This window comes from Plectropomus leopardus, chromosome 13 (assembly GCF_026936395.1).
Source record: "Plectropomus leopardus strain MGB_pleo_1.0 chromosome 13, ASM2693639v1, whole genome shotgun sequence".
NCBI lineage: Eukaryota > Metazoa > Chordata > Actinopteri > Perciformes > Serranidae > Plectropomus > Plectropomus leopardus.
In genome coordinates this window covers 22,451,428-22,475,145 of record NC_142188.1, presented here as the reverse complement: position 1 = coordinate 22,475,145, position 23,718 = coordinate 22,451,428, and the positions used below count along the sequence as shown (strand labels likewise).

Here is a 23,718-nt window from a genome sequence, read left to right as displayed (position 1 = left end):
AGATTGGTCTATGTGTTTTTATTTTAGAATCATATAGGGCCGTCAAATTGTAAAAGGTAATTATTAAAATCTGAATGAGAGAAAATGAAGAATAAAATAAGAAAAAACTAATTAATAAAACTAGAAAATCTGAACACGAATATAATCCTATAACGCTGGAAATCGGATAAAAGAAAAAAAAAATAAGAAAAGAAAAGAAAAGGAAAAAAAGTAGCTCTTCAGGTCACTTACGACATGACTTCCGTTATGTGTTTTTGCTTTCAGAACAATAGCGGGTATTACTTTTTACTGTTAAGATCTTATGTAGATTTCAAAATAATTCTTAAACCTTGCCTGGAATTGTGTAATAATGTGTATGTCGTAAATGCATTCAACGATTTTACCAAGAAAATATACGTTTTGAATCAATTTTGTGTAGATATTTGAAGATGGTGCTTTTATTCTGAAGGATTCATACCGGAAGTCTGTCAGTTGTTGCTTTCAGAGGAGGAAGGTTGTTTGTCAGCGGACCAGAAATGAAGTTTGCTGTGAGATGGATGTTTGGGTCAGTGTTACACTGAGTCAGTGTTACAACATGTTGCAGAGAAGATAGAGGCAACAGCCACGGAGTCTCCAACAGTGAGGTATGTTTGTCTTTTGTTTCATGAGCCAAACATTTGGCACAGGTCGAGTTGATTAGCCAACTGCTAAGTTTTTGGAGCTAACCGCTAACGTTTAGCTGCTCACAGCAGTGCCTACACTAAACAAATAAAACTTGACGTATACGAAGACTACGGCAGAATGAGCAAACACAATGTTATGATGAGTAGTGAAAAAAGTTGGGGACACCAGCTGTCTGTAGAGAGGAGTACTTTGAATGAAACTGCTCAGTGTAGTCTGCAGTTCCAGTCCGTGTAATTGCCTTTTCTCGGGTAAGCATCATGTGAATACTGGTTCCTCATTAGTGGCACACATGACGCTTTTTAGGATGCAAGGTCAGCTTTGTTCTGTCGTGTCAGCAGTCTGAATTTAACGTCCTTAAACAGTTAAAGTAATGACTCCGCATTGTGCAAGCAGTAGGCGAAAGCGTGCTTTTCTATTTCTGTCAGTGGCAGAGTTGCAGCTCTCATCTCATGACTGCTCCTGTATGCGTTATTGACTGCTTATTTCTGTCATGTGAGGTTGTAGTTTGCAGAATACATGCAGGTGTGAGATGAAACTGAAATCATTGGTAAAAAATTGGGTCAAGCATCCACATGCATTAAAGAGTAACTAAACACCTGAACACCTTGTATTCAGGTGAAGAACAATATATTTGGGTATTTAGTTGTGTTGTCGATTGATTTAGGTCCATCACTTGACATTTGAGTGCAAAGTATTAAAATTCTACATATTGTGTTATGTATATGCATAGTGACTGCCCTCCATAAGTTGACACCTGGCTATTGCAATTGCATTTTGTTATTGGCTGATCCTGGAAGCATGGAGCCTGCTTTCATCACCAACCAAGCCGCCCTGTTGCCGCCCTGTCACTGTGATCTTACCAACTTTGTTTGTGTGCCGGGGCAGGGAGGTTCTGTGGATTGAGAGGCGGCACGATTGGGTGACTGGGTGTGTTTTAACCCCCTGCCAGCCATACTTATTTTAGAGACTTTTGTCACATTCCAGGGAGGAAGCACTCAAACCAGAAGTGGGGGTTTAGTTACTCTTTAAGAAAAGAACTGTGATTAATGTTGAGTTACTTAATGTGATGAAGCACTTAACTGAGAGGAATCCCACTTTGTGTGGGAACTGCTGTGCCTGACTCCCGTTATGTAAGTCCAGGACTGATCCCTGGTGTGGGAGAGCAGCAGGTTCACATCCACACACTGCTGCCAAATAGTAAATGATTACAGGGCCCCGATTAATATTGTTGGTGCAGTAGTGGCACAGCGAGAAAAGGACAATGTGTTCATGTCACATTCCACGTCCTCTGAATCATGATGATGAGTCATTTTCAACTTGTTTACCTTTCTGTCCCTATTGAGATAGCAATTTGTCGTGTTTTGTGTTTTGTGCTGCAACAAGCCGCTGTTTTGTGTCCTGCATTTGGAAAATAACTGTCAATATGCCCAGAACTGAAAGATAATCCTCAGGGTTAAATGTGATTGCACTGCAGCATCACAGGATCTGGAAAATTGGACTGATCTCTACCAGCTACAGAGATCTCTCCAGACTATGGATTCACAACAGTCACTCTTTTTCTTTCTTGACAAGCACAAGTAAACGTAAGTGTCATCCAAAACCCCACTCATTGCAATAACTTTATTATTTGGCAGTGATTTAACTTGTTTGTTTTTCTTCTTCTCCTTCACAGCTCTTTATTTATTGCTTCCGTCTTCTGTTTATTTAACACATCTTTTACTGTCATTTCTACTACTACCCTCCCTTTTCTCTCTCTGCCTGTGACTATCCTGTGCTCTGTCTGTGAGCATGGACGGCACAGAGCCTGTGCAGCCCAGTCTCAACTCCTCCTATGTTCCGTCTGCTTTTGGCAACCACCAAGTATCCGAGGATGAGGAGAGCGAGGACCAGAGTCCCTCTTCATCACTCCTACCCAAACATTCCTCAGTGCCTCTGGCTGTGCGTTACAGCCCAGAGGACTCTTACTGTTTTGTGTACATCATCTTCTTTCTGATGGGCATCGGCTCCCTGCTGCCCTGGAACTTCTTCATAACAGCCAAACACTACTGGCTCTACAAACTGAGTAACAACACACATGACAGCAGCAATAAGGAGCAACGTTCAGACCTCAGTGTGAGTGAGAGGGACACTAAATACAACTACTATATGTATTGTGTGTGGGTGTACTCAGGAAGAAGCATGTTTGTGCCATTCTGCATGCCTTTCATAGAAGTGTGACGGTCCTGTGACCGATGTGAGAACTGAGTTTTCTTTTGACATGGACAGAAATCCATTGCAGCAAAATTATACATGCCAAAGGCTCAACCAAGATAAAATCAGAGTCAGAGTAGTCACGTAGATCTGCATCCAAATGATTTATTTGTTTCACGAATGGATGAATTCTGTGGATTTCTGCTATTCTGAGATTAATGTGTGATTTGTTTTGACTTAGAAACCATAGCAAAGATAAGGAAGGAGTGTGTTTGACCTTCTTATTTCGTTCCCATCTCCTTTCACTTCCTCTTATTTTGTTTCCTCTTATTTTTGTTTTCTCATATTCAAGTGAATTGAAATGTTTTGTTTTTTCTCCAACTATTTACAGGACTACTTTGAAAGTTATTTGGCCATTGCCTCTACAGTGCCGTCTGTACTGTGTCTGATCCTCAACTATGTCCTAGTTAACAGGTTAATTCCCCACACACACACACACACACACACACATACACATACACAAAACACTCTTTTCAGATGTTTTTCTTTGTCTCTTTTTCTTTTTCTTATCTTTGGCTTTCTGAGCACCATTGCTGCAGCAGAATACATTTTATATTCATTTATATGGATAATAGATTACTGTTACATTTCTTCAACAGAACAGCACCAAAAGTCTTCTGTTTTGTTGATCAACTGATTTTTGATCAATTGTGTGTGTGTGTGTGTGCGCGTGTGCGTGCGCGGTGTTGGCAGGTTGTCTTCAAACGTACGGATCCTGTCGTCTCTTTTTGTGATCCTGGTGGTGTTTGTGGTGACCACGGTGCTGGTGAAGGTGGATGTGTCAGACTGCAGGACGGAGTTCTTTGTTGGCACATTGGCCAGCGTGGCCATCGTCAGCGGAGCCTCCAACCTCTTCTCAGGCAGCGTGTTTGGGATCAGCGGGCATTTCCCCATGAGGATTTCTCAGGCACTTATATCAGGTACAGTAGTCATGAAGATCACGAATGTCTCATGTTTACAGTATTTGTTGTATTTATACAGAATCATTTTACAAATACCTTTTTCTGTTGTCTTGAAATGTAACATGCTATTTAGCAGCTGAAAAATAAGGTTGACAAATGAATTAACTTGTAATCATGACTATTTGTGTCTTACCACCACCGTTAGGTGTGTGTGACATAATGATGGCATCTGTCTGCCTCTGTGTCGGCACACGCTGGTAAACACAAGAACGCACTAAAGAAATGTTGAACTCGATTGACAGGTTCCCCTTGTAGAACAGCTGGTCCCGTTTTTGGATCTTATTTTGGAGCACCTTGTTACATATATTTGCATATTATTAAAAAAAATCCCTGATGTAGCTGAAAATACTTTAGATCCCTATGCTTTAAGATTGACTGCATCACCCTCTGTATTTATATTATGTCAGAACAGTATGGCCAGAGGCATAAATACAGTTTCAAGAAATGAATGGCTTTAATTATATAACTAACTCTTTTTTTCCTTTTTTCATAATAGTGTGATCACCACAACTCACATGGAATCTGATACCGTTCCTCATTCATTCATTCATTCATTCATTCATTCATTCATTCATTCATTTGTGGTTGTAAATCAGATACAGGACTGATTTTTTTTTTTAACAGAACCTCAGTTGGAATAGTCATATCTTAACTCATTCGATATTTACGTCTCTCTAAATTGACATTCTTCACAATTTTGCACTAGCAGGAGTCACAGGTGCAGACAGATATGGTTAAATGTAGCCCCTGACATCCTCAAAATTTGGATGAAATCTCTGTCAGTGAAGCCATTCATGAGCCATTTGTGTCATTATCCAAACCACTCCTGGCTGGGACTCTGCACCTAAAAACACCTCCGTACAGAGGTAGCTCTCCTCATCCTTATCTATATTATCATCTGTTCAGGAATTCACCGGCTTCCACTGCACATCAGCTTATAAACGAAACCCCAAACGCTGACTTCAAGTACTTACTTCTGCACGACAGCGTGCTGCACATGTCTTAGCTTTTGTTCTTTTGCACATACAGGTCATTTAAGGACAGTGACCAGTTCACTAGAATCTGATATTGGCCATATGTAACTAGTACTGTGAACAGCCATAATTGTATCTGAGCAATAAATCTGAACTTTGCACGGAGGCTTACGGTGTGAATGTAGCGTATGTCGTGGCAGGTGTATTGCTTAGGTCCCAAGTAAACACAGTGTGGAGTGTGAAGTTGTTTGGAGAGCGGTTCTCAAGAAAGCCGCAAGCAAAGAACCAAAAAGGTACTTTTTGAAGGTTTACTGCACTAGTTGACCTCATTAACACAAGTTGTTATTCTTGTCCTCTGCAGAACAGGAATAAGCTGGTACTGATATGTATGAACTCATGGGCCTTAAATAAGGGTTGGAAGTTGTTTAATAATATATTAAGAGTAAATATTCCGTTACTCGGTCAAGTCTAGGGAAGGTTTGTTGCATGTTGTCTTCGTCCCTCCCTCCAAAAAGCAAAACGAGATGGATTTATAGTTATATTTAATATATAGGGGTAAGTGTCTTTTGTTAACTGACTGCACTTACCAAGTGAACCAACCAATTTTTTTTTTCAGGCCAGGCCATGGGAGGCACACTGAGTGCAGTAGCATCAATACTGGACCTGGCACTGGCAAACGATGTGGCAGACAGCGCACTGGCCTATTTCCTCACAGCTGATGTCTTCATCCTGCTCTGCATCATCACATATCTGCTGCTGCCCAAGCTGGCATACTCAAGGTCAGTAGCAGCCAAAGGTATTCTGTTTCCCATACAGATACTTAGGCTAAACCAGGGCTGTGGTCACCTATTAAACAGTCAGGGAGCACCATTTTCAGTGTATGCCTTCTGCGGCACAACCCTCCAGTAAGATCTCAGTGACATTTCTCCCGAGGGAAACTTTTTTAAACTTTACAGCTTAACTAACTTTTTATAAAGCATTTTGAAGCATTCTTCGTATTTTTATTACATACTATACTATGATATTTCGATCGCATTGCTATGACATACTATACTATGACTTTTTAAAAGACATTTTACTGACATACTATACAGTGACTTTTTTTAAATCACATTGTTTTGTAATACTTAACCATGACTTTTAACTAACATTTTTTATTACATACTGTACTATGACTTTTTTTAATCACATATTTATGACACACTATAAGATTGCATTTTTAAAAACATTTTCATGACATCCTATCCAATAACTTTTTAAATCACATTTTATGATATATAACTATAGATGACTTGTAGCACATTTGTATGACACACCATTCTATGGTTTTTTTGAAAACTATTTTACGACGTAAGATGTTTTGGAATATTTCTATGACATACTATACTATGACGTTTTAAATCCCATTTTTGACATACTTAACTATGCCTTTTTTAATCATATTTCTATGACATACTAAACTATGATTTTTTTTGTCACATCTGTATAATAAAAAGGTTATAGTATAGTATGTCATAAAAATGCTTTAAAAATGCATTTGTATGTAGGTGATGGCAACACATTTTCTCATTCCGTAAAATATTCTTTCATGTGAATCTAAATGCCATAGATTACAGTTTAGAAATACACAGTATCTGCTACAGTGTCATTCCTTCTACTACCACTAGATAGTGCCAAAACTATAATAAAATCCAAAACCCATCTCCAACACAGTGGGATTAAATGAATAATTTCTATAAATATTCTTAACTTACCTTTTTACTTTACTGTTAGATTCAGGTCGGTTTATTTAAAAGTAATTTTATAGGTTCACCTGTTCTCTCTAGACACTACATGCTGGCAGGAATGTGCACCAGTTCAGGAGTGATGAGTGAGGGCGGATCAGCAGGAGGCACAGGAAGCAGAGTCTCTGTCCCTCCTCTGCAGCCTATCCTTAGGAAGACATGGGTGCTTGGCCTGAGCGTCTTCTACGTCTTCTTCATCTCTATCATGGTGTTCCCTGCAGTATCCTCAGGGATCCAGTCAGTCAACAAAGACAGCGGCAGCCCCTGGACAACCACTTACTTTGTGCCTCTAACCAGTTTCTTCCTGTATAACCTAGCAGACTTCTGCGGCAGGCAGGCCACAGCCTGGCTGCAGGTCCCTGGACCCACCAGTCGAGTCCTGCCTGTGCTGGTAGTGTGTCGCTCCATCATGGTGCCATTTCTGATGTTCTGTAACTACCAGCCGAGGGACCACCTCCACACTGTGTTATTTGCCCATGACGCGTACCCTGTGGTCTTCAACTGCCTGCTCGGCCTCACAAATGGCTACCTAGGCACTCTGCCAATGATCTATGGCCCTAAGGTGGTACCTCGAGAGCTGGCAGAGGCCACAGGAGTGGTCATGTCCTTCTTCCTCACTCTGGGACTGGCTGTGGGATCTGCTTTCTCCGTGCTTATTGTGCACTGCATCTGACCAGACTGTTAAACAACAACCTAGTCACTCACAGTGGTGCACTTGAGCTATACAGCAGACAGCAGCTGGACAGTAAGAAGAATCTACCAGAACCTCAAAGCGCTGTGATGCCAAAGCCAGTTGACTGACATGAGGGAAAAGTGCTGATAAGCTTCTTACTTCCACTCTTAACCAAAAAGCCTTAAATACGTCATACCTCACACTAATGTGTATTATGTTTACACTGATGTGGCTGTGTTTGCCATGACTTGTTTTCTACATAAATAAGATGGGGAAGTGGCTTTGGGGAAAACATATCAATCAGTGCAGTCCATAAGAGACACCTCAATTAACTGTTTTCTTTCATATAGCAATATAGCAAATACACATTTTGCACAAATGTATCTGTTTCAAAGGGTAAAAAATTGTGTTACATAAATTGTTATGCAGAGAGTGTGAAATGCATTTTAGTTAAAAGGTTATAAAATAAGCAGATAAAAAGAAGCACCGCATTTCAGTGAGGGACACAGATGGCAAACGGGGCAAACATGTCACTGATTAGTGTTAGCTTTCTCTAGACTTTAACTTTGTAAGCTGAGCATTGCTGGTAACTAATGTAATTTCTGTCATAATTTTTTAAATGCAGATTTCAGCTGCAGTAAATTCAAAGTGATGGACATTAAGTAGCTACTGGAACCTTTCAAACATCTGTTTAAATAAATTAAATCTACAAACTGTAAATGTCTACAAACTGTCTGTAAATTAAGTATTTAGATTTCAAATTGTAAGCTGCATTTTTGCATGTTGGCCTACAAGTATTAATCATTTTATAACAAAGAAATAAATGGCATTAATGACATCGTAGTGTAGTACATTGTAAACATCTGATAAAAATAAAATATAGAATGTCAGAAAAATGTAATTTGAAAAAGTCATACTATAGTATGTCATAAAAATGGGATTAAAAAGTAATAGTATGGTATGTTTTATAAATGTCCTTAAAAAGGACACAGCAAAGTGGGTTATAAAAACAAGATAGAGAGTAATATGTCACAAAGATGTCATTCAAAAATGTGAAAAAGTAATTGCAATTGTTATAAAAGTGATGAAAAATTAATAGTATAGTGTCATGAAACATACAATAAAAAGTCAGTATAGTATAGCATAAAACTGATTTAAAGACAGTCATAATTTAGTATGCCATAAAAATGTGATTTTAAAAAGTCAGTGTAATGTGTCATAAAAAAATGTTTTAAAATCATTCTGGACGACATACTATACTATGAATTTTTTCATGCCATTTTGGACGACATACTAAACTATTACTTTCTATCACTATCACTATCACTAATATTTGATATTTTGAAAAAAAACTAAACTTTGAATTCTACTTTGGACAATATATTATATAATGACAACTAGAACTTTTTGCGCTATTTTGGATGAAATCCCATTGTTATGGAATTCCTTTTGAATGTCAAAAAAACCACTGGTGAGCTGTAGCCGCACTAACTGAAAGTACTGAAAAAAGTTAAAATTACACTCAGTCACACGGTCGAAAAAACAATGTGCTCCCGTGCTTCATGCAGCTCTATGCTCAGCTGCACTGCAAGATTGCAAGAAGTGTCCAATCAAAATTCTACATGCATACATTTTTATCCTTTTACATTTTTATATATAACTATGTTCTATACAATGTATAAAAAATAACTTTTAGGAATTGTAAATTAATTTATTTTCATATTGTGACTCTTACATACCTGGCCCCTAATTCTTAAGGAGGAAGATTAAGCAATTATTAAACTAACTCAAATGTGAAGAACATTCAGGCAAAATATATTACAGTATCAAATTCACTTAAAGTCAGGTAAAGTGACAATTAAAATGTCTTCTGAGTTTGTCACATCACAGAAAGATGTGTTATTAAACACCTGACCAAATTTGAATGACCAAAAAAAATCACCAAGTATGTAAAAGAAGGTCTCAAAATCATGAAAAAATGCACAGTATTCCCTGATCTGAAACGCTGGGGATAGCGGATACCACACCCAATTGCGGGACTATGCTAATGATGCTTCTCATTTTTATACTGCTACATTATCAGGGGCGGGATTATGCTCAGTACAGCTCCACTGCATCATCAAGCTATGGTTTTAGGCCCGCACAAAAAATCTTAAAACAAGAAAATGGCGAAAAAATTGTCAACCGTCTAACTCCACAATTCAGTGCTATATAGTAAAAAGTCTTTGCAACATGTTTTCAACAATCAGTTTCCAACATTTAGAATGTGCTTTGAAACAAATCTCAGAATTCACTTTTCCCGGACTTTAAACGCCTTTGAATCAATTATCTATTTTAAAGTCTTTATCAGCCCTTTTATCCACATTTTCATCAAGTGGTCCTCTTATGTTCATATTGCTTCTTGCAGCAAGCACAGTTTATTTGCAGGTGTCTCCAGGGTGCTGGTTTTGTTCTGCAGTTTCGCTTGGCGTACCATTCCACTGGAGTCAGGTAAGATTTAGATGATCCCTCCCATTATTTAATTATTTCATGGGGTGCTAGCACCACATCTCCAGGCTTAAGGTTTCTTGTGTAGCTTTGCCATTTTTGGCGTTCCTGGAGGAGAGGCAAATATTCACAAGTCCATCTGGTCCAGAATATATCAACAAGGTACTGCACTTGTCTCAAACGTCTCCTACCATACTAATCATCCTTGTTGAAGGTCCCCAGTGGCATGCTGGGCTGTACTTTCATCAGCAACAAATGGATGGGTGTGAAAGGCCCTATTATCATGTGGACCGTCTGATGGGCTTGTGATCGCTCGGTCGTTAATGAAACTTTCAACCTCACACATGAGAGTTTGAAGGCTGTCGTCTGTGAGGGTCTGTTCTTTCATTAGTGCACCAAAGATCCTCTGTACAATACGGATTTGCCGCTCCCAAACCCCTCCTTGACGGTAAACAGCTGGGCTATTGAAAATCCCTGTTATGCCTTTCTTCTGCAAAGCCTTTTCAATTTGTGAGTGGTTCAGGTTTTTAATAGCCTCTCACAGCTCCTTTTCTGCACCAACAAAATTTTTGCAGTTATCAGAGTGCATGATGGTGTCCTGGTGTTTTCTGCTTATGATGCTCAAGCCGGGAGCTCACCCCTCCTCCCCCTCAAGTGATCATTGAGACAGCCTGATTGGTATGTGTGCCTTATGGCGATTTATGCAATTTGCCCTACCTCGCACTTCTAGTCTGCTAAATTAAGCTATTATGTGAAATGGACATGGACATGGACAGGGACAGTATTTTTGTTACTCTCATATTTAATATTTACTGGGGTTAAATTCCCCACAGTGACATTGTCAGTCATCAACCTTTTCCAAAATTTCCCACCTTCTTTTGTTTTTCCTATCGCAACAACTGTATCAAATGATTTCTGTTTCTGCAGCCATCAACTGTTCCAAAGTAAGTGTTTTGTTTTCCGTAGCAGATTTGTACTTTTCCATGTGTTGTTGTGCGAGTACCCTCTGCTTCTCTGGATCTTTTTCAGACTGACTGATGGAGCATCGTAACTCTTTTCTCTTGTCTTTGAGCTGAATCAGTATTTCCTTGACTCTCAGCATCCAAGCATCTGTTGTCTGCTCCAACCATAGTAATACTGCAGCAGTTTGTTAACAGGGTCAGACCTTTCTTCAGCTGTGATGGTGTTCACAGTGATGTTCTTGACTTCTGGATCATTTTGTTGATTTTGAGTCATGTTATCTGGTCCCTGTGGCCATTCAGTCTCTGGCTGTAACAGAAACTTATCCATGTTTCACTTTGCATCAAGTACTCAACTTTCATGCCTCTGGTGGCTTAATCTGCAGAATTCTGTGATGTTCTGACATACTTCCACTGCTGTGGTTTAGTTGCCTCTAGTATCAGGTTAATCCTGCTTGCTGCAAAGGTTTTGCAACAAGCTGTCTCGCGATTGGGACTTGTATCTCGCAGCATCTTGTCCACTTTCACTGCAACTAACTGCGGCAGTTAATTCGAGTCCTGGGGCCATTCTCGACTTCCCCATCATGAAGCAACAATGGGTTCTTCCTTGTTCATTCACTGACACAAGGTAAGAAGCTGTGCCATAGGCGTTCTCACTCGCATCAGAAAAATTATGCAACCTTGCTTCGACTGTGCGTCCAAATCCCTCAGGTTTAACACATCTATTTATGCTGAAGCCTGAGTGGTGAGTGAGATCTTCCAGCCACTTACACCATTGATGTGCTTCTCGGCCACTAACTTCTTCATCCCATCCTTGCTTTTCTTTGCACAGGTCCCTCAGAAGAAGCTTGGTGGGAAGCACAATTGGTGCCAGTTGTAGATGGAGTTTACAACAGAAAGCAAACCTCTTCTTGTCATTGTCTTGTCCTAAAGCTTGATACTATATGTGAATGTATGATTCTCTGTGCACCATTGTACGTCAAGGGCTCGTTCAATGTGTAGGGAATCATGAGTGAGATCAAGGTCTTGACTGTTTATTATGTGCCACGGTTCCATCGCCTTTGAGTTGTTGGCTCCTATGAGAAGGCCTACATCAGAGTCAATGTTTTTGTAAGATTACATTGTTCAAATATGGCCATCTTTGCAGACGTTGTTGACTGGGGATATTTTCTCTCTGAACAGGGATGTTACTGTGTGTCTAGACTTTGTGTGACTGAATGTATGTTGTCTCATCCAGGCCACACACATCCAGATCTGAGAGCATGTAACTGGTTATCAACTTCTTTTTTTCATGATGTTGGACAACATACTATGAAGTTTCTTCGTGATTTTGGATGACATACTATAATATGACGTTTTGGTCATTTTTTCGACATGCTATATTTTGATATTTTGGGCCTTTTTTTGACAGTCTGTACTATGACGTGTCTTGACATGCTATACTATATGGTTTTTAGCTGTTTTTTGGACATGTCATACTGTGACATTTTTCACCATACTATACTATAATGTTTTTGGTCATTTTTTCGACACGCTATATTATGATGTTTTTGGCGTTTTTTTCGACATTCTATACTATGTCATGTCTTAACAAGCCATTTTATATGTTTTTCAGCTTTTTTTTTTTAAAGCATTCTATGCTATGCTATGGTATGTCGCACTTATGTAATTTTTGGTTGTTTTTTCAACATGCTAAATTATTGTTTTGAGGCCATTTTTGCAACATTCTATGCTTTGGTGTGTCTTGGCAGGCTATCTTATGCAGCTGTCATATGTTTTTGGGACATGTCATATTATGACATTTTTTGCCATACTGTAGTATGGCATTTTCGGTTGTTTTTTTGACTTGCTATATTATTGTGTTTTGGCCCATTTTTGCAACATTCCATGCTATGGCATGCCTCGGCAGGCCATTTAGGCAGTTTCAGCTGTTTTTGGGACATGTCATATTTTGAAATTTTTCACCATACTGCAGCCCTGCGTCCACATATGAGGACATTACATTTTGGGTTTCCTGCACCTTATACTTCATTGTACTTATCTTAGACCTGTTGTCATCATTTGTCGTCACTTTTCTGTGCCATCTGGTGGTGGCAAAAGCGAATTACACTGATTAGTTTAAAAACAAGATGGTGGCCATTTCAGCCAAGTCATTCTGCAGTCGGTCTCGACACAAAAGTGGACAAATTTTATGGTTGGAACTTGTTATTTATGCTATAGTGTTTGTACTTTGATATGGCATGCAAATTTGCCAGATGTTTGCAATATTAACCCGCTAGGATGCTGCTAATTACGAAGTACTCATTTGAAGACATTGGGACTTTATTATCATTCATGCAAAGTGAAGTTGTAAAAGTAAGGAAATAGTAGTAGAAAGATTGCTGAATGCAATAGCAGGAGACATCTCTGAGGTGGATGATTTGTCTGATTGTGATACTGATGATCTTGATGTGGATAAAGATTATATTCCACATGATTCACCAGAGTCGGATGAGCAGAGCAGTGATGATAGTGACAGTGAGCCACAACTCCGTCCATGTGCATCTAATTCAGAGAGATCCAGAGGGCGTGCGTGTAAACGTCAGCATGTTGACAATGATGGTGAAGCAGGAGCCAGTGAACATGGTGACCATGATGGTGAATGTGATGACACTGTGTCACTGTGAGAGACCTAGATCTGATGAGCCAAGCCCTTGCAAAGATGGACGTGGAGAGTGCTGGAAGTCTGATATATTTACTCCAGGCTTGAAATGCTGCATGAACGAGAAGATTGGCAGCCGCTTGACTGTATGGCACATTGACACAGAGTTGATTAAATACATTGCTGACTGCACAAATGCTATGTCACTAGCTAACAGAGGTAGCTATCTCAACACTTCAGCTGATTAGATTTTTAATTTTTTTGGAGCATCAATTTTGATGTCTCGCATGCCTTACCCACAAGCAAGGATGTTCTGGTCCAGTTCCTTACGAATCCCTGCCATTTGTGACATCATCACCGGTGACATATTTTTCAAACTGAGGAAAAGTTGGAAAGTAGTTGTTGATGATGACATTTCGGAAGACATGAGGAAAACTGACAGATCCTGGAAGACGAGGCCTTTCATGGATCGCATTCTCAAAGGCTGCTTGCTTCAATTGATGAACAGACAATGCCATTGACAAGAGCCTGTCCATTTCGACAGTATGTGCCACTAAAGCCCAATCCAGTTGGCATGAAGAACTTTGTGCTGGCTTCAGTGGATGGCGTTGTGCTGTACTTGAAGTGTATCAAAGTGCAAATGCATTCACAGGTTCAGGCAGCGGGCAAACTGGGTTTGGGAGCCTTGGTCGTCAATCATCTGACTAAAATGCTGCATCCTGGTACAAAAGTGTATTTTGATCGATTCTTCACAACCATGAAAGCTGTGGATCACATGCAAGAGAAGCAGGTGTACCTGACTGGTACAGTAATGAAGAACTGGGTCACCAAAGCACTGCAGGGGCTACCAAGTGGCCAAACCATGAAACAGCAAGGAAGAGGTGCCATAGCATCAGTTACCAGAGGAGATGGAAAGGTGTGTAGTAAAGCGGTATGACAACAAACCAATCTTGTTGCTTTCCACTGTTCATGCTGAACAGCCAGAAGACACCTGCCAGCGATGGTTCAAGAAAGACAAACAATATGTGACTGTCACACAACCAAGTATTGTGCACGAGTACAACTCCAAGATGGGTGGGATGGACTTGGTAGACAGAATGATGATCAGTTACTACGGAATGGGCAACCGAACCAAGAAGTGGACAATTCTGATGCTGATGCACTTCACTGATCTCGCTCTAGCCAGCAGTTGGTTACTATATCACCACGACAACACTGAATGCGGTACACCAAGAAAAGGCATAATGCAGTTCCTCGAGTTTCTTATGACAGTGGCTCAGGCATTCTTGGCCAAGTGTGACACTGATGCCGAACATGTACAGGAAGAGAATGCACACCTTTCGCCAAAAGGGAAAAAAAAAAATTGGGCAACTCCAGTACCCCATCTCTCAGTCGGCACAACCTTGCTGCACATCTTCCAGAGATGGTCAACCCGAAAAACCCAATGCGTTGCAAAGAAACAAGGCTGCACTGGGAGATCTCATGTGCGGTGTTTGGCACGGTGTGTGTACCTGTGCTTGCAAAGTGAACGCAACTGTTATGCAGCATTTCATACACGCTAGTAAGTGTGACAGACTGTTCCTACAGACGAAAAGGACATTCCTAGTTTTAAGTATGGAAGAAGGAAATGAGTTACAAAACAATGATATGTTGTTTTAGATATGTTAAATTGTTTGCAATTTTCAGGTGGTGAAATGAACAGTTTTATACTTGGTACACTGGTAACTTTGACATGTAATGTGTTCCTATTTTTTCAAACTGAATGCAACTGTTTTGCATCTCTTCACACAGGCCAAAAAATGTGACATACTTCCTGTGTCCAAAGGGACTTTCCTAGTATGGAACAAAAAAATCATATAGTTATAAAATGTTGAACAAATGTTGCATTATTTGCAATGTTCAGGCTTTGAAATAAACAGTTTTATACTTTGTTAAACACTGTTGATTTTATTGTATTACACAAAAATGGATAAAAATGGATAAAAATGATGTCCTCAGATGAGGACATAATTAAAACAAACAAACAAACAAAAAACTTCCTATTCAGAGACAATGCTTAGTTTTTAGACTTATTTGGTCCTACTAATCCCACATGGCTTGGAGAAATTAAAAATGAATATCAAACAAAAGTTTGATTCTCAGGAGGATAGTATTGCATTTTTGGTCGTTTTTTTGACATGCTATAGCATGGTGTTTGGGGACGTTTTTGCAACATTCTATGCTATAGCGTGTCTCGGCATTGCTATTTTGGGCAGTTTTCAGCTGTTTTTGGGACATGCTATATTTGACATTTTTCGCCATACTATAGTATGGCATTTTCGGTTGTTTTTTCGAAATGCTATATTATGGCATTTTTCGCTGATTTTGCAATATTCATGTCTCGGCATGCTATTTAAGGCAGTTTTCAGCTTTTTTCAGCTGTTTTGGGGACATGTCATATTGTGACACTTTTCGCCATACTATACCTTTTTTTTGACATGCTATATAGTGGTGTTTTTGGCCCTTTTTGAGACTTTCTATGCTATGGCGTGTGCCCGCATGCTCTTTTAGGTGGTTTAATGCTGTTTTGAGGTGTTTTTGGTACATGTCATATTTTGACATTTTTAACATTACTATAGCGTGGCATTTTCGGTCGTTTTTCGACGTGCCAAATTGTATTTTTGGCCCTTTTTGCAACTTTCTATGCTATGGCATGTCTGAACAGGATATTCTGGGCAGTTTCCGGCTATTTTTGGGACATGTTAAAGTTTGACATTTTGACAATACTATAGTATGGCATTTTTCGGTTGTCATTTTTTTTTATGTGCCATATTATGGTGTTTTTGGCCCTTTTTGCAACTTTTTATATTATGGTGTGTCTTGGCAGGTTATTCTCGGCAGTTTCCAGCTGTTTTTGGGACGTGTCAAATTTCCCAATTCAATCAGCCACTTTATGAAGCAGTCAAAATTTGACCTCTTTTCGAGTCACTATACTATTGCCTTTTTGGCCATTTTTTTGACATGTTAAATTATGAGGTTTTTGGCCTTTTTTGACCTTTATTCCCACTTTGTATTCTATTACGCAGCTCTACAAGCTTTTCTGTGTCATTTTCAGCTATTTTTTGGAGCAATCAAAATTTGACTTTTTTCGACATACTATACTATTGCCTTCTTGGCCAATTTTTTGACATCCTCATTTATGAGGTTTTTGACTATTTACTGCCTTTGTTCCCACTTTGTATACTATGACACGTCTCTACAAGCTATTCTATGTCGTTTTCAGCCATTTTTAAGAGCGGTCAAAATTTGACTTTTTTCGACATACTATATTATTGCCTTCTTGACCAATTTTTTGACAACCAAAATTATGAGGTTTTTGACCTTTTTCTGCTTTAATTCCCACTTTATATACTATATCGCGTCTCTACAAGCTATTCTATGTTGTTTTCAGCCATTTTTAGGAGCGGTCAAAATTTGATTTTTTTGACATACTATACTATTGCCTTCTTGGCCAATTTTTTGACATCCTAAATTATGAGGTTTTTGACTGTTTACTGCCTTTGTTCCCACTTTATATACTATGATACGTCTCTACAAACTATTCTATGTTGTTTTCAGCCATTTTTAAGAGCGGTCAAAATGTGACCTTTTTCGACATACTATACTATTGCCTTCTTGGCCAATTTTTTGACATCCAAAATTATGAGGTTTTTGACCTTTTTCAGCCTTGATTCCCACTTTGTATACTATGACGCGACTCTAAGAGCGATTGTAGGTCGTTTTCAGCCATTTTCATGGGGCAGTCAAAATTTGCTTTTTTCGACATACTATACTATTGCCTTTATGGCCAATTTTTTGATATCCTGATTTCTGAGGTTTTTGACCATTTTCTGTCTTCGTTCCCACTTTGTACACTATAACGTGTCTCTACAAGCTATCCTATGTTGTTTTCAGCCATTTTTAAGAGCGGTCAAAATTTGATTTTTTTCGACATACTATACTATTGCCTGCTTGACCAATTTTTTGACATCCAAAATTATGAGGTTTTTGACCGTTTTCTGCCTTGATTCCCACTTTATATACTATATTGCGTCTCTACAAGCTATTCTATGTTGTTTTCAGCCATTTTTAGGAGCAGTCAAATTTTGCCTTTTTCAACATACTATACTATTGCCTTCATGGCCAATTATTTGACATCCTAATTTATGAGGTTTTTGATTGTTTTCTGTCTTTGTTCCCACTTTGTACACTATAACGTGTCTCTACAAGCTATCCTATGTTGTTTTCAGCCATTTTCAAGAGCTGTCAAAATTTGACTTTTTTTTCGACATACTATACTATTGCCTTTTTGACCAGTTTTTTGACATCCAAAATTATGGGGTTTTTGACCTTTTTCAGCCTTGATTCCCACTTTGTATACTATGACACGTCTATACAAGCTATTCTATGTCGTTTTCAGCCATTTTTAAGAGCGGTCAAAATTTGACTTTTTTCGACATACTATACTATTGCCTTCTTGGCAAATTTTTTGACATCCAAAATTATGAGGTTTTTGACCTTTTTCAGCCTTGATTCCCACTTTGTATACTATGACGCAACTCTACAAGCGATTCTATGTCGTTTTCAGCCATTGTCACGGGGCAGTCAAAATTTGACTTTTTCGACATACTATACTATTGCCTTCTTGGCCAATTTTTTGACATCCTAATTTATGAGGTTTTTGACTGTTTTCTGCCTTTGTTCCCACTTTGTATACTATGACACGTCTCTTCAAGGTATTCTATGTTGTTTTCATCCATTTTTAGGAGCGGTCAAAATTTGCCTTTTTCGACATACTATACTATTGCCTTCTTGGCCAATTTTTTGACATCCTAATTTATGAGGTTTTTGACCGTTTTCTGCCTTAATTCCCACTTTATTTACTATGACGTGTCTCTACAAGCTATTCTATGTTGCTTTCAGCCATTTTTAAGAGCGGTCAAAATTTGACTTTTGTCGACATACTATACTATTGCCTTCTTGGCCAATTTTTTGACATCCTGATTTCTGAGTTTTTTGACCGTTTTCTGCCTTAATTCCCACTTTATTTACTATGACGCGTCTCGACAAGCTATTCTATGTTGTTTTCAGCCATTTTTAGGAGCGGTCAAAATTTGACTTTTTCGACATACTATACTATTGCCTTCTTGGCCAATTTTTTGACATCCTAATTTATGAGGTTTTTGACCGTTTTCTGCCTTAATTCCCACTTTATTTACTATGACGTGTCTCTACAAGCTATTCTATGTCGTTTTCAGCCACTTTCATGGGGCAGTCAAAATTTCCCCTTTTCGACATACTATACTATTGCCTTCTTGGCCATTTTTTTGACATCCTAATTTATGAGGTTTTTGACTGTTTACTGCCTTTGTTCCCACTTTATATACTATGATACGTCTCTACAAGCAATTCTATGTTGTTTTCATCCATTTTTAGGAGCGGTCAAAATTTGCCTTTTTCGACATACTATACTATTGCCTTCTTGACCAATTTTTTTGACATCCAAAATTATGAGGTTTTTGACCGTTTTCTGACTTTGTTCCCCCTTTGTATACTATGACACGTTTCTACAAGCTATTCTATGTCATTTTCAGCCACTTTTAAGAGCAGTCAAAATTTGACTTTTTTCGACATACTATACTATTGCCTTCTTGGCCAATTTTTTGACATCCTAAATTATGAGGTTTTTGACGTTTTTCTGTCTTGATTCCCACTTTATATACTATATCACGTCTCTACAAGCTATTCTATGTCATTTTCAGCCACTTTTAAGAGCAGTCAAAATTTGACTTTTTTCGACATACTATACTATTGCCTTCTTGGCCAATTTTTTGACATCCTAAATTATGAGGTTTTTGACCTTTTTCTGCCTTGATTCCCACTTTATATACTATATCATCTCTCTACAAGCTATTCTACTTTGTTTTCAGCCACTTTTAAGAGCAGTCAAAATTTGACTTTTTTCGACATACTATACTATTGCCTTCTTGACCAATTTTTTGACATCCTAATTTATGAGGTTTTTGACCGTTTTCTGCCCTAATTCCCACTTTATTTACTATGACGCGTCTCTACAAGCTATTCTATGTTGTTTTCAGCCATTTTTAAGAGCGGTCAAAATTTGACTTTTTCGACATACTATACTATTGCCTTCTTGGCCAATTTTTTGACATCCTAATTTATGAGGTTTTTGACCGTTTTCTGCCTTAATTCCCACTTTATTTACTATGACGTGTCTCTACAAGCTATTCTATGTTGCTTTCAGCCATTTTTAAGAGCGGTCAAAATTTGACTTTTGTCGACATACTATACTATTGCCTTCTTGGCCAATTTTTTGACATCCTGATTTCTGAGTTTTTTGACCGTTTTCTGCCTTAATTCCCACTTTATTTACTATGACGCGTCTCGACAAGCTATTCTATGTTGTTTTCAGCCATTTTTAGGAGCGGTCAAAATTTGCCTTTTTCGACATACTATACTATTGCCTTCTTGGCCAATTTTTTGACATCCTAATTTATGAGGTTTTTGACCGTTTTCTGCCTTAATTCCCACTTTATTTACTATGACGTGTCTCTACAAGCTATTCTATGTCGTTTTCAGCCACTTTCATGGGGCAGTCAAAATTTCCCCTTTTCGACATACTATACTATTGCCTTCTTGGCCATTTTTTTGACATCCTAATTTATGAGGTTTTTGACTGTTTACTGCCTTTGTTCCCACTTTATATACTATGATACGTCTCTACAAGCAATTCTATGTTGTTTTCATCCATTTTTAGGAGCGGTCAAAATTTGCCTTTTTCGACATACTATACTATTGCCTTCTTGGCCAATTTTTTGACATCCTAAATTATGAGGTTTTTGACGTTTTTCTGTCTTGATTCCCACTTTATATACTATATCACGTCTCTACAAGCTATTCTATGTCATTTTCAGCCACTTTTAAGAGCAGTCAAAATTTGACTTTTTTCGACATACTATACTATTGCCTTCTTGGCCAATTTTTTGACATCCTAAATTATGAGGTTTTTGACCTTTTTCTGCCTTGATTCCCACTTTATATACTATATCATCTCTCTACAAGCTATTCTACTTTGTTTTCAGCCACTTTTAAGAGCAGTCAAAATTTGACTTTTTTCGACATACTATACTATTGCCTTCTTGACCAATTTTTTGACATCCTAATTTATGAGGTTTTTGACCGTTTTCTGCCCTAATTCCCACTTTATTTACTATGACGCGTCTCTACAAGCTATTCTATGTTGTTTTCAGCCATTTTTAGGAGCGGTCAAAATTTGACTTTTTCGACATACTATACTATTGCCTTCTTGGCCAATTTTTTGACATCCTAATTTATGAGGTTTTTGACTGTTTACTGCCTTTGTTCCCACTTTGTATACTATGACATGTCTCTACAAGCTATTGTATGTCGTTTTCAGCCACTTTCATGGGGCAGTCAAAATTTTCCTTTTTCGACATACAATACTATTGCCTTCTTGACCAATTTTTTGACATCCAAAATTATGAGGTTTTTGACCGTTTTCTGCCTTAATTCCCACTTTATTTACTATGACGCGTCTCTACAAGCTATTCTATGTTGTTTTCAGCCATTTTTAGGAGCGGTCAAAATTTGACTTTTTCGACATACTATACTATTGCCTTCTTGGCCAATTTTTTGACATCCTAATTTATGAGGTTTTTGACTGTTTTCTGCCTTTGTTCCCACTTTGTATACTATGACACGTCTCTTCAAGGTATTCTATGTTGTTTTCATCCATTTTTAGGAGCGGTCAAAATTTGCCTTTTTCGACATACTATACTATTGCCTTCTTGACCAATTTTTTTAACATCCAAAATTATGAGGTTTTTGACCATTTTCTGACTTTGTTCCCACTTTGTATACTATGACACGTTTCTACAAGCTATTCTATGTCATTTTCAGCCACTTTTAAGAGCAGTCAAAATTTGACTTTTTTCGACATACTATACTATTGCCTTCTTGGCCAATTTTTTGACATCCTAAATTATGAGGTTTTTGACCTTTTTCTGCCTTGATTCCCACTTTATATACTATATCATCTCTCTACAAGCTATTCTACTTTGTTTTCAGCCACTTTTAAGAGCGGTCAAAATTTGACTTTTTTCGACATACTATACTATTGCCTTCTTGACCAATTTTTTGACATCCCAATTTATGAGGTTTTTGACCGTTTTCTGCCTTAATTCCCACTTTATTTACTATGACGCGTCTCTACAAGCTATTCTATGTTGTTTTCAGCCATTTTTAGGAGCGGTCAAAATTTGACTTTTTCGACATACTATACTATTGCCTTCTTGGCCAATTTTTTGACATCCTAATTTATGAGGTTTTTGACTGTTTTCTGCCTTTGTTCCCACTTTGTATACTATGACACGTCTCTTCAAGGTATTCTATGTTGTTTTCATCCATTTTTAGGAGCGGTCAAAATTTGCCTTTTTCGACATACTATACTATTGCCTTCTTGACCAATTTTTTTAACATCCAAAATTATGAGGTTTTTGACCATTTTCTGACTTTGTTCCCACTTTGTATACTATGACACGTTTCTACAAGCTATTCTATGTCATTTTCAGCCACTTTTAAGAGCAGTCAAAATTTGACTTTTTTCGACATACTATACTATTGCCTTCTTGGCCAATTTTTTGACATCCTAAATTATGAGGTTTTTGACCTTTTTCTGCCTTGATTCCCACTTTATATACTATATCATCTCTCTACAAGCTATTCTACTTTGTTTTCAGCCACTTTTAAGAGCGGTCAAAATTTGACTTTTTTCGACATACTATACTATTGCCTTCTTGACCAATTTTTTGACATCCCAATTTATGAGGTTTTTGACCGTTTTCTGCCTTAATTCCCACTTTATTTACTATGACGCGTCTCTACAAGCTATTCTATGTTGTTTTCATCCATTTTTAGGAGCGGTCAAAATTTGACTTTTTCGACATACTATACTATTGCCTTCTTGGCCAATTTTTTGACATCCTAATTTATGAGGTTTTTGACTGTTTACTGCCTTTGTTCCCACTTTGTATACTATGACATGTCTCTACAAGCTATTGTATGTCGTTTTCAGCCACTTTCATGGGGCAGTCAAAATTTTCCTTTTTCGACATACTATACTATTGCCTTCTTGACCAATTTTTTGACATCCAAAATTATGAGGTTTTTGACCGTTTTCTGCCTTAATTCCCACTTTGTATACTATGACACGTTTCTACAAGCTATTCTATGTCTTTTTCAGCCATTTTTAAGAGCAGTCAAAATTTGACTTTTGTCGACATACTATACTATTGCCTTCTTGGCCAATTTTTTGACATCCAAAATTATGAGGTTTTTGACCTTTTTCTGCCTTGATTCCCACTTTATATACTATATCGCGTCTCTACAAGCTATTCTATGTTGTTTTCAGCCATTTTTAGAAGCAGTCAAAATTTCCCTTTTTCGACATACTATACTATTGCCTTCTTGGCCAATTTTTTGACATCCTAATTTATGAGGTTTTTGACCGTTTTCTGCCTTGATTCCCACTTTATATACTATATCATCTCTCTACAAGCTATTCTATGTCATTTTCAGCCACTTTTAAGAGCGGTCAAAATTTCACTTTTTTCGACATACTATACTATTGCCTTCTTGACCAATTTTTTGACATCCCAATTTATGAGGTTTTTGACCGTTTTCTGCCTTAATTCCCACTTTATTTACTATGACGCGTCTCTACAAGCTATTCTACTTTGTTTTCAGCCACTTTTAAGAGCGGTCAAAATTTGACTTTTTTCGACATACTATACTATTGCCTTCTTGACCAATTTTTTGACATCCAAAATTATGAGGTTTTTGACCGTTTTCTGCCTTAATTCCCACTTTGTATACTATGACATGTTTCTACAAGCTATTCTATGTCTTTTTCAGCCATTTTTAAGAGCAGTCAAAATTTGACTTTTGTCGACATACTATACTATTGCCTTCTTGGCCAATTTTTTGACATCCAAAATTATGAGGTTTTTGACCTTTTTCTGCCTTGATTCCCACTTTATATACTATATCGCGTCTCTACAAGCTATTCTATGTTGTTTTCAGCCATTTTTAGAAGCAGTCAAAATTTCCCTTTTTCGACATACTATACTATTGCCTTCTTGGCCAATTTTTTGACATCCTGATTTCTGAGGTTTTTGACCTTTTTCTGCCTTAATTCCCACTTTATATACTATATCATCTCTCTACAAGCTATTCTACTTTGTTTTCAGCCACTTTTAAGAGCGGTC

General features: G+C 38.0%; 1 protein-coding gene across 1 annotated transcript; it reads left to right on the top strand.

The window, feature by feature from the left end:
• Nucleotides 1-464: 464 nt before the first annotated feature.
• slc29a3 (solute carrier family 29 member 3) lies at nucleotides 465-8,026 on the top strand. Its single transcript, XM_042502496.2, has 7 exons — nucleotides 465-623; nucleotides 2,138-2,246; nucleotides 2,336-2,775; nucleotides 3,245-3,327; nucleotides 3,607-3,833; nucleotides 5,466-5,628; nucleotides 6,676-8,026. Exons 3-7 carry the CDS (start codon nucleotides 2,452-2,454, stop codon nucleotides 7,304-7,306), a joined length of 1,428 nt encoding a protein of 475 aa, XP_042358430.2. The 5' UTR covers nucleotides 465-623; nucleotides 2,138-2,246; nucleotides 2,336-2,451; the 3' UTR covers nucleotides 7,307-8,026.
• Nucleotides 8,027-23,718: the final 15,692 nt, after the last annotated feature.